Source organism: Phlebotomus papatasi, chromosome 2 (genome assembly GCF_024763615.1).
Source record: "Phlebotomus papatasi isolate M1 chromosome 2, Ppap_2.1, whole genome shotgun sequence".
Classification (NCBI taxonomy): Eukaryota; Metazoa; Arthropoda; class Insecta; order Diptera; family Psychodidae; genus Phlebotomus; species Phlebotomus papatasi.
This window is the reverse complement of record NC_077223.1, coordinates 108,554,482-108,566,781: the sequence shown is the minus strand read 5'-3', so window position 1 is coordinate 108,566,781 and position 12,300 is coordinate 108,554,482. Positions and strand designations below refer to the sequence as shown.

Below are 12,300 nucleotides of genomic sequence, written 5' to 3'. Positions count from 1 at the left end.
TGTAGCTCCCAACATAACCTAATTTTGTAATTTTATCTCTCGTTATTAAAACTGATTGAGCATATCAAGTCTGATATTTGAAGTAAAACTATTTTTTTTATAAATTGTAAACTACCTTGACCCCTTGTGCCTTTAACCTCTCTTTACAATGAAAATTACATTCCTTCTCTTGTAGATAACCCCCTTTTCTATACCAAATCTACTTTAAATAAATCACTGAGAACAAAATCTTAAGGTTATTAAAGTCAACTGAGGGTTAACAACTAATAGATTGCGACACATATGCATATTTAAAAGTTACCTAATAGTGTCTCTTGGAAAACATTTCTTTTTGTTCAGTTTAAATAACTCATGTTTGTTGTTGGCGGAAATTTGGAGTCGACTGAGGATGAAAAGAGTTGAGATTCATTAAAATGGCAGTTGGAATTGTGTTGAGAAGCACACCCAGCTTACAGCATTGTCCACAGCATAAAATCCTTTTCATGAGCAATGAATTGAAAATGGGACAAGAGTTTTCCCTCTGGGGCATTTTTTGGGAAAGGGATCTCTCTCGTAGCAGCTCACATTCCAATGTCAAGGATGTTCATTTTGAATTTGGAGAGTTTCAATGTGGTTTTGAGAGGTTTTCTTGGAAAGAGGAGATTATCAATTTTTCCTGAAGATGAGTATACTTCCCCGAAGGGTCAGGACACTTTTCCAGGAAAGGGTTATGATGAAATATTTAAGCAGAGTGTTCATGTTTTTGACAATGGCTACGGTTATATTGAAAATGAATCCCAGATTAATTTCAAAGTATTTTAAATTGAAGATGAAAAGTGTTTGACATTGTGAACAGAAATTTCCTCTATTCGCCGCGACTGTTCTCAATTTCGCCGGAACTGTTCTCAATTTAGCCGTGACTGTTCTCAATTTCGCCGTGGTACATATAAAGCAACTAACTACTTGTTTCAGTATTAATGAGTCAGGCTAACATTTAATCCAGGAGCACTTAGTCCAAGATCACTTAGCATATAAACGTAATCAAGTTTCTGATATATATTTCTTCCTCCGTTCCAGATATCTACCGAATAATGTTGAGCGACAAGAAGTACGGACTCTCTGTGAACATAATGGCAACCAGGGTGATGCCATCCCTACTTCCACAGACCGTAAATCCTTCCTTAAACCTCGAACAATTCACAATTTTACTAGAGGTAAGAACATGCAAAATTTTCCTAGTGAATTGTAGTCACTCATGAATATTCCTGTAGGTTCTACAAGAGATGCTGGACCACATTGATCGGCAGCAGCGAAACAAGCTGAAGCTGGACAATTTGTCTATTCCATCTCCAGAACGTCATCGTCCACTACGACATCAATTCTCATCGGACAATATGCATGTGCCCCCCTTCAACATCCCCAATCTCCGTATCGACCAACGAAAAACATCCAGCGCCGAGGACATGGCACGAAAGAATTCAACAGGTACGCTCCTACCCCAAACCCCAAAATTTCACCCCCTGGGAAAACACCCTACTCCACCAGCCAAATGTTGATTTTCCACCACAAATTCGGCGCTTTTCTCTCTCCTCTGTGAGCTGCTCTCGAAGCTCCCCAGATCATGCACGGGGTTCTATTTGGCTGGAGGGAGATAATTTGGATATTGTGATAAACATGTAAATGTTTTCCCGGGATAGGTCGTACTTCACATTTTCAACAACATCTTAAGTCGCCCCCTTATCTCATCTTCTCGTCAACACCCACAGATTTTCACACTGGAGAGATGGAAATGAAATTAATTCCCTTGATTTCTCCATGACTTGTTTCTCCATCTCACATGGACCCTTAGTTGAATTTATTTTAGACATTACCAAGGTCAAGGGGTGACTAATTTGGGATATCATAACCTAACCTTTTGAGTACATAAGACTTGGTTGTTTCAGAATTCCAGATGAGCCTCATTCAGTGAGGGTATATGTAAGAATTGATAAAGTGGAGAAACACTGTGCTACACACGTAATAATATTCAATATTTGATATCAATATTGTACAATTTTAACTGGTTCCGCTGTTAATACTGAAACGAGACAGAAGGCCTATTCTCGGGAATAGAAACCTTCGATTTCACAATATCTTAGGTTTTGTCCGTATTCGTCTTTTGTATAAATATCCTTAAAGCTATCCTACGTCTCGTAGGCCTATTGGAGTGTGGCACAGCCTAGTTTCCTTTAACCGTAATGCCGGTTTCAGACTGTGACGCCCAGTTCCCGAAGGTCTCAAAAATCTAAATAACAAGCAATTTTATTGATTTTTCAAAATCTAATGGAAAGGAATTAGAGGAGTTAAGCCAAATGGGTAAGCCTTAGGTCTGAAGCCCGTATAACGTTTACTCGTAGAGGTTTACTGAAAATAGGTAGTTCGCTAATTCTTATTTATGCAAGCCAGATGATCATCGGTGCCCATCAAAAGAAATCCCTACTCGCTACCTAAGTAGTAGGTTTAAATTTGCAATTTCGTGCCACGCGTTATTCCGGATAATCAATTTGAAAGTTCGGTTTTTTATACGATCTACACGTATGATGAAAAAAAGATGACATTTCTAATCCCAGGAGTACTATTATTTCTCTTGTAAACCTTTATTGCTGTCGGTACGTCCATGCGGTACCCCACTCGGATATATCTGCAATTGCATTTGTGTTACTCACATGAATTATAGCCTTAAGGCGAAAAATCGTTATTTTAACTCCGAATACATATACAATCACCACAGTATGAGTATTATTGACTGTAGTACTATGAACTTGTCTTATTTAACTAAAATTTACTTAAGGAACCGATTCCGAATAACCCTCCTCCCGTCCTAGCACTGAGAAAAAAAACGGGGGTGCGATTAACTCTTTTTCCTCATAACTTTAACACTTTTTAGGTGTAAAAATATATCAACATTTTTAATGTTAATTTTACACCTTTTCAAGGGTAAAAATAACATGAAAAAGGGTAACTCTAACCCCCAATACACCTAAAAAGGGTAGTATTTACACCGATTTTGGATCAATACTGCAGGGTAAAATTTACATTTCCGGAATGGTATTTTAACTTCTTCGGAATTGTCTCAGTGAGCGATTCACTGTCTATTCCGATATTGACATGATGCTCTTAATTCTGTAGAACGCTTTACGAAGACAATCCCTCTTTGATTTTATACAATAGCCCAGCATATAAATTTTTATCACTGCTCTTTGTCTCAAGATTCTCTCTAAACCCTCAAGAAGGTGAAAATCCCTCTAAAATGTCTTGGGTCCCGTGACTAAATTTAAGGGTCTATATACGCATCGTAAAATATCCTAATCTCTGTCTGTCTATGCAATTAACAGGACTTTCTACTTCCCCATAAAATCTCGTCCCCCCCCAAAATATTTTAACAACGAAGGACTAACAAAATCAAACACCAAAAGCATGAGATTTACAACCATCGTATCGATTTACTGGGAGTGTAGAGCTTAAAAACGCCCGAAAATATTTTGTGTGTCTTTTAATTTGGAACTCCCTAATCCGACTCTGCTGTAATAAAATGGGATCATAAAATTTTCCAACATGTGAGATGGAAATTTTTGGGTGAAAATTTATGCAACCAGGAGCGACAACTTCCTCCATGTTGCAGTTTCCCGTATGAATTTTGATGGATTACTCAGGAGAGATGGCTGATAATAATATTGAATTAAATTTATAAATATGGAACCAGATGAGACTTTTCAGGGGGGGAGGAGGAAAGGGAATGTCTATATGTAGCTTTTTGATGGTTAAGGTTAGGAAAAAGCGCGGAAAGTGAGAAAACGGCATTCGCGGAATTACCACCTTGTTGTGTCATGTTCTTGGATGTTATTGCCACTAAAAAGTGAATACTTGCGAGGTATGGGGGTTGGCATGAATTCCTCCAACTCCCCGTTTCGATCTAAATGTCTTCTCGCAACAGACTGACACAATGTGGGTGGGTGACTGTTGAATTGAAATATGTTTACCCAGAGCAAAATGAAATTTAAGAGTCCCTATCTGCCTTTCAGAACATGAGGAAACACAGAAAAGCTCATGTTTATCTCTCTATATGAAAATTTTATCTCTCATGTGAATTGAATTCCTGCTTATTCGAAAATCTCATGTTTTAGAAGCTTTTCTACCATCTTAAACCACATTTTTTCTTATGCACAGAGAGTGAGAGGAATACTGGAAACAAATTGTGTAGGAAAATTCGCGAAGTGCTTGGACCGCGGATTTTCTTTTGCCATGGTTTTTGTATGATTTAAAAAGTGATCCAAAATAGTGTCTCAAACTAATAAATTCTTGAGAATAAAAAAGAATTCGGCGAAGAATGATACGTTAATAAATGGGCGAAGGCTAAAAATCTATAGGGGAGACCGGGGTACCTATAGCCAGGGGTAGAAGTAGGCAGTGAATTTTTCTCGTTTCCGTTAAAATGTACATTGAGTGAATTATTTTTTAATGAAAGCAGGAACACATCCCCATCTTCTCAGAAATATTTATAAATCTGATCCTGTTATCCTACAATTTAGAAGCATTTTTATAAAATGAATATAAAATTGTAGTTTTGATGTTACAGTTTTTGACCCAGCATTTAGTTTTCTAAGTTGTTGGTCAAAATCTGATAGCTTTACCTTGTTTCTGGTTTAATAAAGTTAATTAAGAGATATTGTTCACTTGGATAATAATTATCTCCTTTTTTATATAAGATGATAAACATTGAAACAGTCCTCGGGGAAGATGTAAGCCACTCTTCCGTGGCGGGATAAAACTATCAATGATTTTTCACTTACATGGATAATGGTTAGATGAAAAAGTACTATTGATATTCCAAGTAATATTGCCATTCGTATAAACAATTTTTGAAATAGATTTTTTCAGGATGTTTTCATCAATTTTGGCGCAGTAACAAAAATGTCAAAAAAAAGTCGGCTAAAACCTTTTTCTTTAGGTTTAAGTGACATATTTAGCACCAGTGGGCTTCAGTGTATCCAGCGAAACATTAATTGGTATCTCCAGTTTAAAATTTCGCCTAGAAAACTGGTGGCAATTAGTACCCCAAAAATGGCTACCCGGGCCGGGGCACGTGTAGCCAATGTGTCATACTTTTCTCATTATCCTCTCTATAAAAAGTCAAGGATTTTAGAACTTTGAACTACACTGTTTCATATAGCCAAAATCCTAATGCTACTTATGAAACATAAAAACATTAGACAAACCTTATCACTTTTTCACAAATCATGCGCGAAAAAAGCTTCATTTGCTGGCTAAAAGTACCCCGGTCTCCCCTACCTCGAACTGCTTAACTCGAAAAAAAAAACAATTTTTCTCGAAATACATTTTTTTTCTTAAACGTTTCTTTTTCTTAAACGAATTATTTGAAACAGAGATTACACACTTTTCTTAAGGGAGACTGGGCCAAAAAGTCACAGATCGAAAATTTCAAAATTCAATATTTCCCAAGATAAAGAAAAAGATAGCTGCTTAAACTTTTTTCAATAGATAGCCTCCATAGACCTTCTTCAATGACGTAAGTTTCATAGAATTTGAACAAGGAATTGAGAAAATTAAAAAATATTGAAATTTTTAGTCCTATTTTCGAAATATTTCCCTTACAGTAGATATCAATTTTTACTTATTTATTTTCCAAAATTGATGCGCTTTTGAATATTTCCTAAATGATATGAATTCTTTGAACATGAAGCCCTTATCTGTTTTAGCATTTACAAAAGATTATCTTTTCCATTGTTAAGATTGTTAAGAAACTCACCTAATATACAATCATATATCAATGTAGCCCAATAGTTCAAAGTAGCCCCACCTCCCCCTAACATAATTCTCCGCTCATAATTCATAAAAAAGGGGGTGCGATTAACTTTTTTTTCATGTAACTTTAACACTTTTCAGGTGTAAAAATCGGTGGCAGCCAAAATCCCGAAAGCCAAAATCCCGAAAGCCAAAATCCCGAGAAGGCCAAAATCCCGAAAGCCAAAATCCTGAATGTTCAAAATCCTGAAAGGGATGAAATTATACTGGGGAAAATGTTTAGAATAATTTTCCAAGACACAGAAGATTTCCCTTTGCCTCCAGAAAGCGTGGGTGCAATCGTGGGAGTAGCTATGACATTTTAAGAATTCGAGATTTTGGCTTTCGGGATTTTGGCCCTTTTGGGACTTTGGCTTTCGGGATTTTGGCGTTCAGGATTTTGGCTTTCGGAATTTCGACTGGGACCCGTAAAAATATATCAACATTTTTTAATGTTAATTTTACACCTTTTTAAGTGTAAAATTAACATGAAAAAGGGTAACTTTAACCCATAATACACCTAAAAAGCATAATATTTACACTGATTTTGGATCAATAATGCAAGGTTAAATTAACATTTCCGAAATGTTATTTTGATTTTTTCGGATTTCTCTCAGTGTAGTTAATATTTTCCTAGGAAATATTTTTTAAAGTTTTAATTGGATTTAAAAACGCTTTGTTCAGACGTTATCTAATTTAGGCAAAATGTCAATGTGAATTTGAAATTTGAATTTTAAAATGGTCCCTGTGTAATGGGATTATATTGAAGAAATGTAATGAAATGAGTCACTTGTAGTGTTTTAATTGGATTTGCGGTGGTGTTGAGGGTCAAACTGGGTGGCAAAGAGCAGTCATTAAGGCTTAAGGTGACATCCACTTTAATCTCAACTCTCTCAGGGTCAATCTTAATCCCAAGATGAGGAACATGGTACATCAATTTCTTGTGTTTGAGCACAACCAATTATAATTTCCACACCATGGTCCTCTAACCCCTTGGAATTTGCATGAATTTCCAAGGATCACAGATTCACATAGTTCCTTGCAGAAGGAATGTACAGAGTTCACTGGAAGGGTCAAACAATTGAGGCAATTGATTGAATGAGAAAGTCAGGTGAGATGGTGTGAAAATAAGTTCTCTTTGATGGCTTATCTTGTGGTAAGAGAGTGTCTTATTCCATCCGAAGATTGTCTGGGTCGTGAGTTCATCTGTTCTTTCTTCTTGCCAACTTAATTAAATTTTTTTTTTGCATGATTTCGCAGCAAAAGACTCTTCTCCTCGCCACAAAAGTCTCCTTCAATTGCAAATGAATGTCTCAAGTCAGAAGTTCATTCAACAATGGATTGAAATTTTCTTATTGCTCTGAACTTAAAGAGAGGGCAAATGCTTGTATCAGCAATTGTTTTAGCTTTATCTTACTTTCATTATTTTCAAGCACTACTTTCATACCTGTATTATTCTGTATATTTTGATTTTTCTTATTTAATTAAAATTTTAAGAAATAATTAGATATCATACCAATACTGAGAGAAATCCGAAAAAGTTAAAATAACATTCCGGAAATGTTTATTTCACCCTGCAGTATTGATCCGAAATTGGTATTATGCTAATAAATATTATGCTTTTTAGGTGTAGTAGGGGTTAAAGTTACCCTTTTTCATGTTAATTTTACCCTTAAAAAGATGTAAAATTAACATTAAAAAATGTTGATATATTTTTACACCTAAAAAATGTTAAAGTTATGAGTAAAAAAAGTTAATCGCACCCCCGTTTTTTTCTCAGTGAAATAATGCAGCACGCAAATTGATTACTTGGGCTCGATTAGCAGTTTTGCTTTGTTTTTCTACCAGCTAAAAAGGGTAGAAGGCCCCAAGATTAACAGAATACCCGACTTTTTAATTATGTACCTTAAAATGCGTTTTTTAGTAGGGGAGATTGGGGCAAAAAGTCACAAAACGGATATTTTATTTTTTGTTTCTTTTCCCCTGAGACATCAGAAATTGCTTCGGTTTTTTTTTAATTTTTGTTCCAAAGCTTTTGTTACTTTTTACCCCAAATTCGGTCGTTTTTAACAAGAAGATTTCTGGAGAAAAGAATTTTTGCAAAATTTTAAAATTGATAGCAGCTTCGCATTCAAAGAATCCAAATGATTTAGGAAATATTTACTAGTGCTTCAATTTTGAAAAAAAAGTAGGTAATAATTGATATCTTATGCAAGGAAAATATTTCTAAAATAAGGCTAAAAATTCCGTTTTTCTTTCTAAATTCCTCGTTGAAATTCTAAGAAGTTTACAAAATTGAAGAAGGTCTATGGAGGCTATCCATAGAAAAAAATTTAAGTCGCTATCTTATTTACCTTGGAAGATATTGAATTTTAAAATTTTCGATTTGTCACTTTTTGCCCCAGTCTCCTCTATTTATTTACGGGGAAATAAATGTACATTTAAGAGGAGTTACCATATATCAAACCTTGATATCTCTTACCGTTTGGCCTCTACGCTCTCAAAACAGTTTGCAGACAGAAAAAAATACTAATACCATTGGTTCATTATTTACCCATTACAAATAGAATCAAGTCAATTAAAAATTAAAAATTTTTCAATACTTCTTGCAAAAATTTGAATTTAAAGTAACAACTCAATTTGCATTTGGTAACATCTGCAAAATGTGCTTCAAATTTCCAATCACCAATAAACTTGGCAGTACCTTGACATATTTTACATTTTGAAGTGTTGCTTGTTGGGATTTTGCAAATATTTGCCTCTATGCCACTCAAAAGTCGTTCGGAACGCGCTTTCACGGATCAAACACCGTAATCCCGTGCAATATCGGGGATTTCCACGAAAATTCACTCAGATAGTGACTGACATGATGCAGAATTTATACTGCAACTCCAATGGATTATTTAAGTGACGAATATTCCGTGGACAAATAAAATTTCTCTAATAAATCACCACGTAGTATCATTTAGTATCTCTGCAGCAATAGATATTTCTGTTATTCTAAAAATTCTCTTGCAATTTTATTGATTTTACATCCAATGTAATTCTGACAAAGAAACCGTGAGAAATATAGCATGAATATTCTAAGAAGAAGTGACGAAGTTAATATATAAATCTCTTCCACGTTGTTTGCCATAATGTTCCTCAATGGTATGAAATGTGATTTTCCTCAATCTAACACACAAGAAGAGGGTATTTTTCATTTCCTGCATGTGGGTGGTTTTAGTTAGTCAACCTCTGTGTGTGCTAGAGAAAATTTAAGGCATATTCCTGCTTCCCCCAAAAAAGGGGGGCTACCAACAATTTAATTGCCAAAATAAAACCCTTTCGGTATACACGAATTTCCCCTCTCGAGGAATTTTGGCGAAGAGGGTTCGAAATGACGATGGAACAAACAAATGGCATAACATTCATCACATACAGCATCCGCAGGAGACGAGACATTAAGCATAAAAGCTCTCTACCCCATCACCTGAAATAGGCCTAATTTAAATTCAGATAGTATTAAGATCAAGTTAATTTACCCTTTCCGATGCGAAACATCCTTATAATTATTTATACATTCATTCTGATACAATTCGTCTCACTCTGTTTCTACACTGAGTTGGTCTTCTTATAGATTGGTAATTCTTTTTTTTACTGTCCCTTAAATAAATGATTTACATTAATTTTTCTTCTAAATACATTTTTGTTCATAAAAGTTATTTTAGCATTCACTTTAGTACTTTCACAGTACATTTTTAAATATTTATCAGTTCGTAAATAATTCTAATCGGATTTATATCATTCAAAATATACTCATTTACTGATTTATACAGAATCTGACACGATAAGAGCCTCATTCAAAATCGCGAAAGATAACGTTGCGAACGCCGAAATCCAGAAATGGTCTAAATCCCGAAAGTCAAAATCCCGAATACGTCATAATCTCGAATAGATCAAATTCCTGAAAATCACAAAACCTGAATGGTCAAAAATCCCGAACGCCAAAATTTAGAGAAGCCAAAATCCAGAATGGGCCAAAATCTGAAAAAGCCAAAATTCCGAAAAAGTGAAAATCCCGAAAAGCTAAAATCCCAAAAACGAACAAAATCTCGAAAAGCCAAAATCACAAATGCCAATATTCCGTCAAAATTTCGATAGGGTTAGAACCCGAAAAGGCAAAATTCCAAAAACGGCCAGAATCTCGAAAAGCCAAAATCACGAACGCCAAAATCAAGAAAAGCCAAATTTCCAAATAGATCAAAATCTCGAAAAGCCAAAATTACAAATTCCAAAATCTAGAAAAACCAAAATTTCGAAAGGATAAGAACCCGAAAAGCTAAAATTCCAAAAACGGCCAGAATCTTGAAAAGCCAAAATCACGAACTCCAAAATCAAGAAAAGCCAAATTTAAAAAAAGGTTAAAATCTCGAAAAACCAAAAATACAAATACCAAAATCTAGAAAAGCCAAATTTCGAAAGGATTAGATCCCGAAAAGCTAAAATCCCAAAAACGACCAAAATCTCGAAAAACCAAAATCACGAAAACCATAACCTAGAAAAGTCAAAATTCTGAAAAGGTCAGATCCAGAAAAACCAAAATCCCAAAAACGGTCAAAATATCGCAAAGCCAAAATCACGAACGCCAAAATTCCGAATTCATAAAAGTGTTATAGAGAAAACTCATTTGGAAAGCAAAAAAGACACTTTCTTGATACTTTCGGAAGGTGGCTGAAGTACATCCTGTTCGAATTTCGAAGTGCTCAAGTATCAAAATGTGACGGTCTTCACATTGTTTTGTGAAGAGAAAAACAGAACAACGACGCTTACTAATCTTGTCCCATTATTTAATAATTGAGTACAGTAGAACCCCGCTATATGCCATCGCTCTATAGTCCACTATTTATCGACCGTTGATTTCAAAAGACTGATTTTAAGTTAGGTTATGTTTTTTTAGTACGCGACATGTAATGTTGTGATAATTGTTTTAATATTTATGACAAACTTTATTGAGTAGTTGTGATAATTGTGATCCAGAATGAAGAGAGCGAGGACAAGTACCACAATCGCAAAGAAAGTGGAAGCCGTCGAGCAATTTCAATACTACAAGTCGTTGATAATTTAAAAAAATGACATGGACTATAGTGCGACAAAAGTGTCAAATCTGAAACCAAATGAGCCCGATCACAAGTAGATTTTGATTCTCCAATAGTGTCTTGGATGAAAAGTAAATGGAACTCTATTTGCACAAAAAGTCGTTGAAGTTCGAAGAATTCAAATTCAATTTCGAATTTTCATACTAAATTTTCGAACAAGGTGGGGAAAATTTATCAAATATCACACTAAAAAGCTGGCAAAAGAGTTACTCAGTGATTATGGAGTGATTAAATACTGGGACAAGAACAGTAAACGTCGTTGTTCTGTTTTTTTCCTCACAACAATGTAAATTTCGTCACATTTTGACACTTGAGTACATCGAAATTCGAACAGGATGTAACTTCCGCCACATTGCGAAAGTATTAAGAAGTAAGAAAGTCTCTTTTTTGGATCTTCAAATAGATTTTCGAATTTTTCAAGATCTACTTCTGTACGGAAAGAATATGGACTTTAGCGAGGCTCTACTGTAACTCTTTTGTCAGCTTTTTAGTGTGATATTTGATAAATTTTCCCCACCTTGTTCGAAAATTTTATATGAAAATTCGAAATTGAATTTGAATTTTTCGAACATCAACGACTTTTTGTGCAAATAGAATTCCATTCCATTTAACTTTTATCCAAGACACTATTGGAGAATCAAAATGTACTTGTGTTTACATTCGCTAAAATTTTTCCCGAATTTGTAGTTTTGAAATTTCTTTTTTTTCTTTTTTCTAAAAAAATCGCTATTCGTTTTTCTGATGTCCTAAGAAAATAACTGTACTCTAAAAAGGATCACAGTTCATGTTAGAAAAACCAGGTTTATCTGGAGCTTTTTTTTCCTGAGATATAGAATGCTAAGAAAGATACAAAGCAATTCCCCAAGTGAAGTCATAAATGATTCACCCCTCGTCAGCCTTCAGTTGAAAACTCAACCTCTCCAGATGAGATATGTTGTGTACGACCGCCAAAACCCCATATTTGGTCTCCCATGCCAAAACCCATCTCCGGAATCTCATTCCGCAGCCAATTTTCCCACCCACAACAATAAGACAGTCTGATGATGCCATTTCGGGGGTTTCGCTACTCGCGAAACTTATTACAAATTATTGAATGAGGTTATTCTTCGGCTACCTCAATTTCTGCGTGTGAGACTTAACCAGAATTTAAGGGGGTTTGGGGTTGAAATGGTTGAAATGAGGTGAAAATGGAAGAGGATATCTCGTCCGTCGTAAATCATTTTTTCGTCCAAATTAACTTACTCTTCTGACACATCCGTGTATACATGGGAAAGAATCCTTTGGAAAAAAAGGGTAAATAGACACGCTAAATTTGTTGGAAGAGACAAGGAGAGTCTTTAAT

General features: G+C 35.1%; 1 protein-coding gene across 4 annotated transcripts in view; it reads left to right on the top strand.

Moving 5' to 3' along the window:
- The window catches only part of LOC129800766 (SCY1-like protein 2), a 142,502-nt gene that overhangs the window by 98,681 nt on the left and 31,521 nt on the right, over positions 1-12,300 (top strand). For all 4 annotated transcript variants that reach the window (XM_055845385.1, XM_055845386.1, XM_055845384.1 and 1 more), the window contains exons 12-13: positions 1,057-1,193; positions 1,251-1,464. In XM_055845385.1, coding sequence (XP_055701360.1) covers positions 1,057-1,193; positions 1,251-1,464 — 351 coding nt within the window. The remainder of the gene's footprint in view (positions 1-1,056; positions 1,194-1,250; positions 1,465-12,300) is intronic.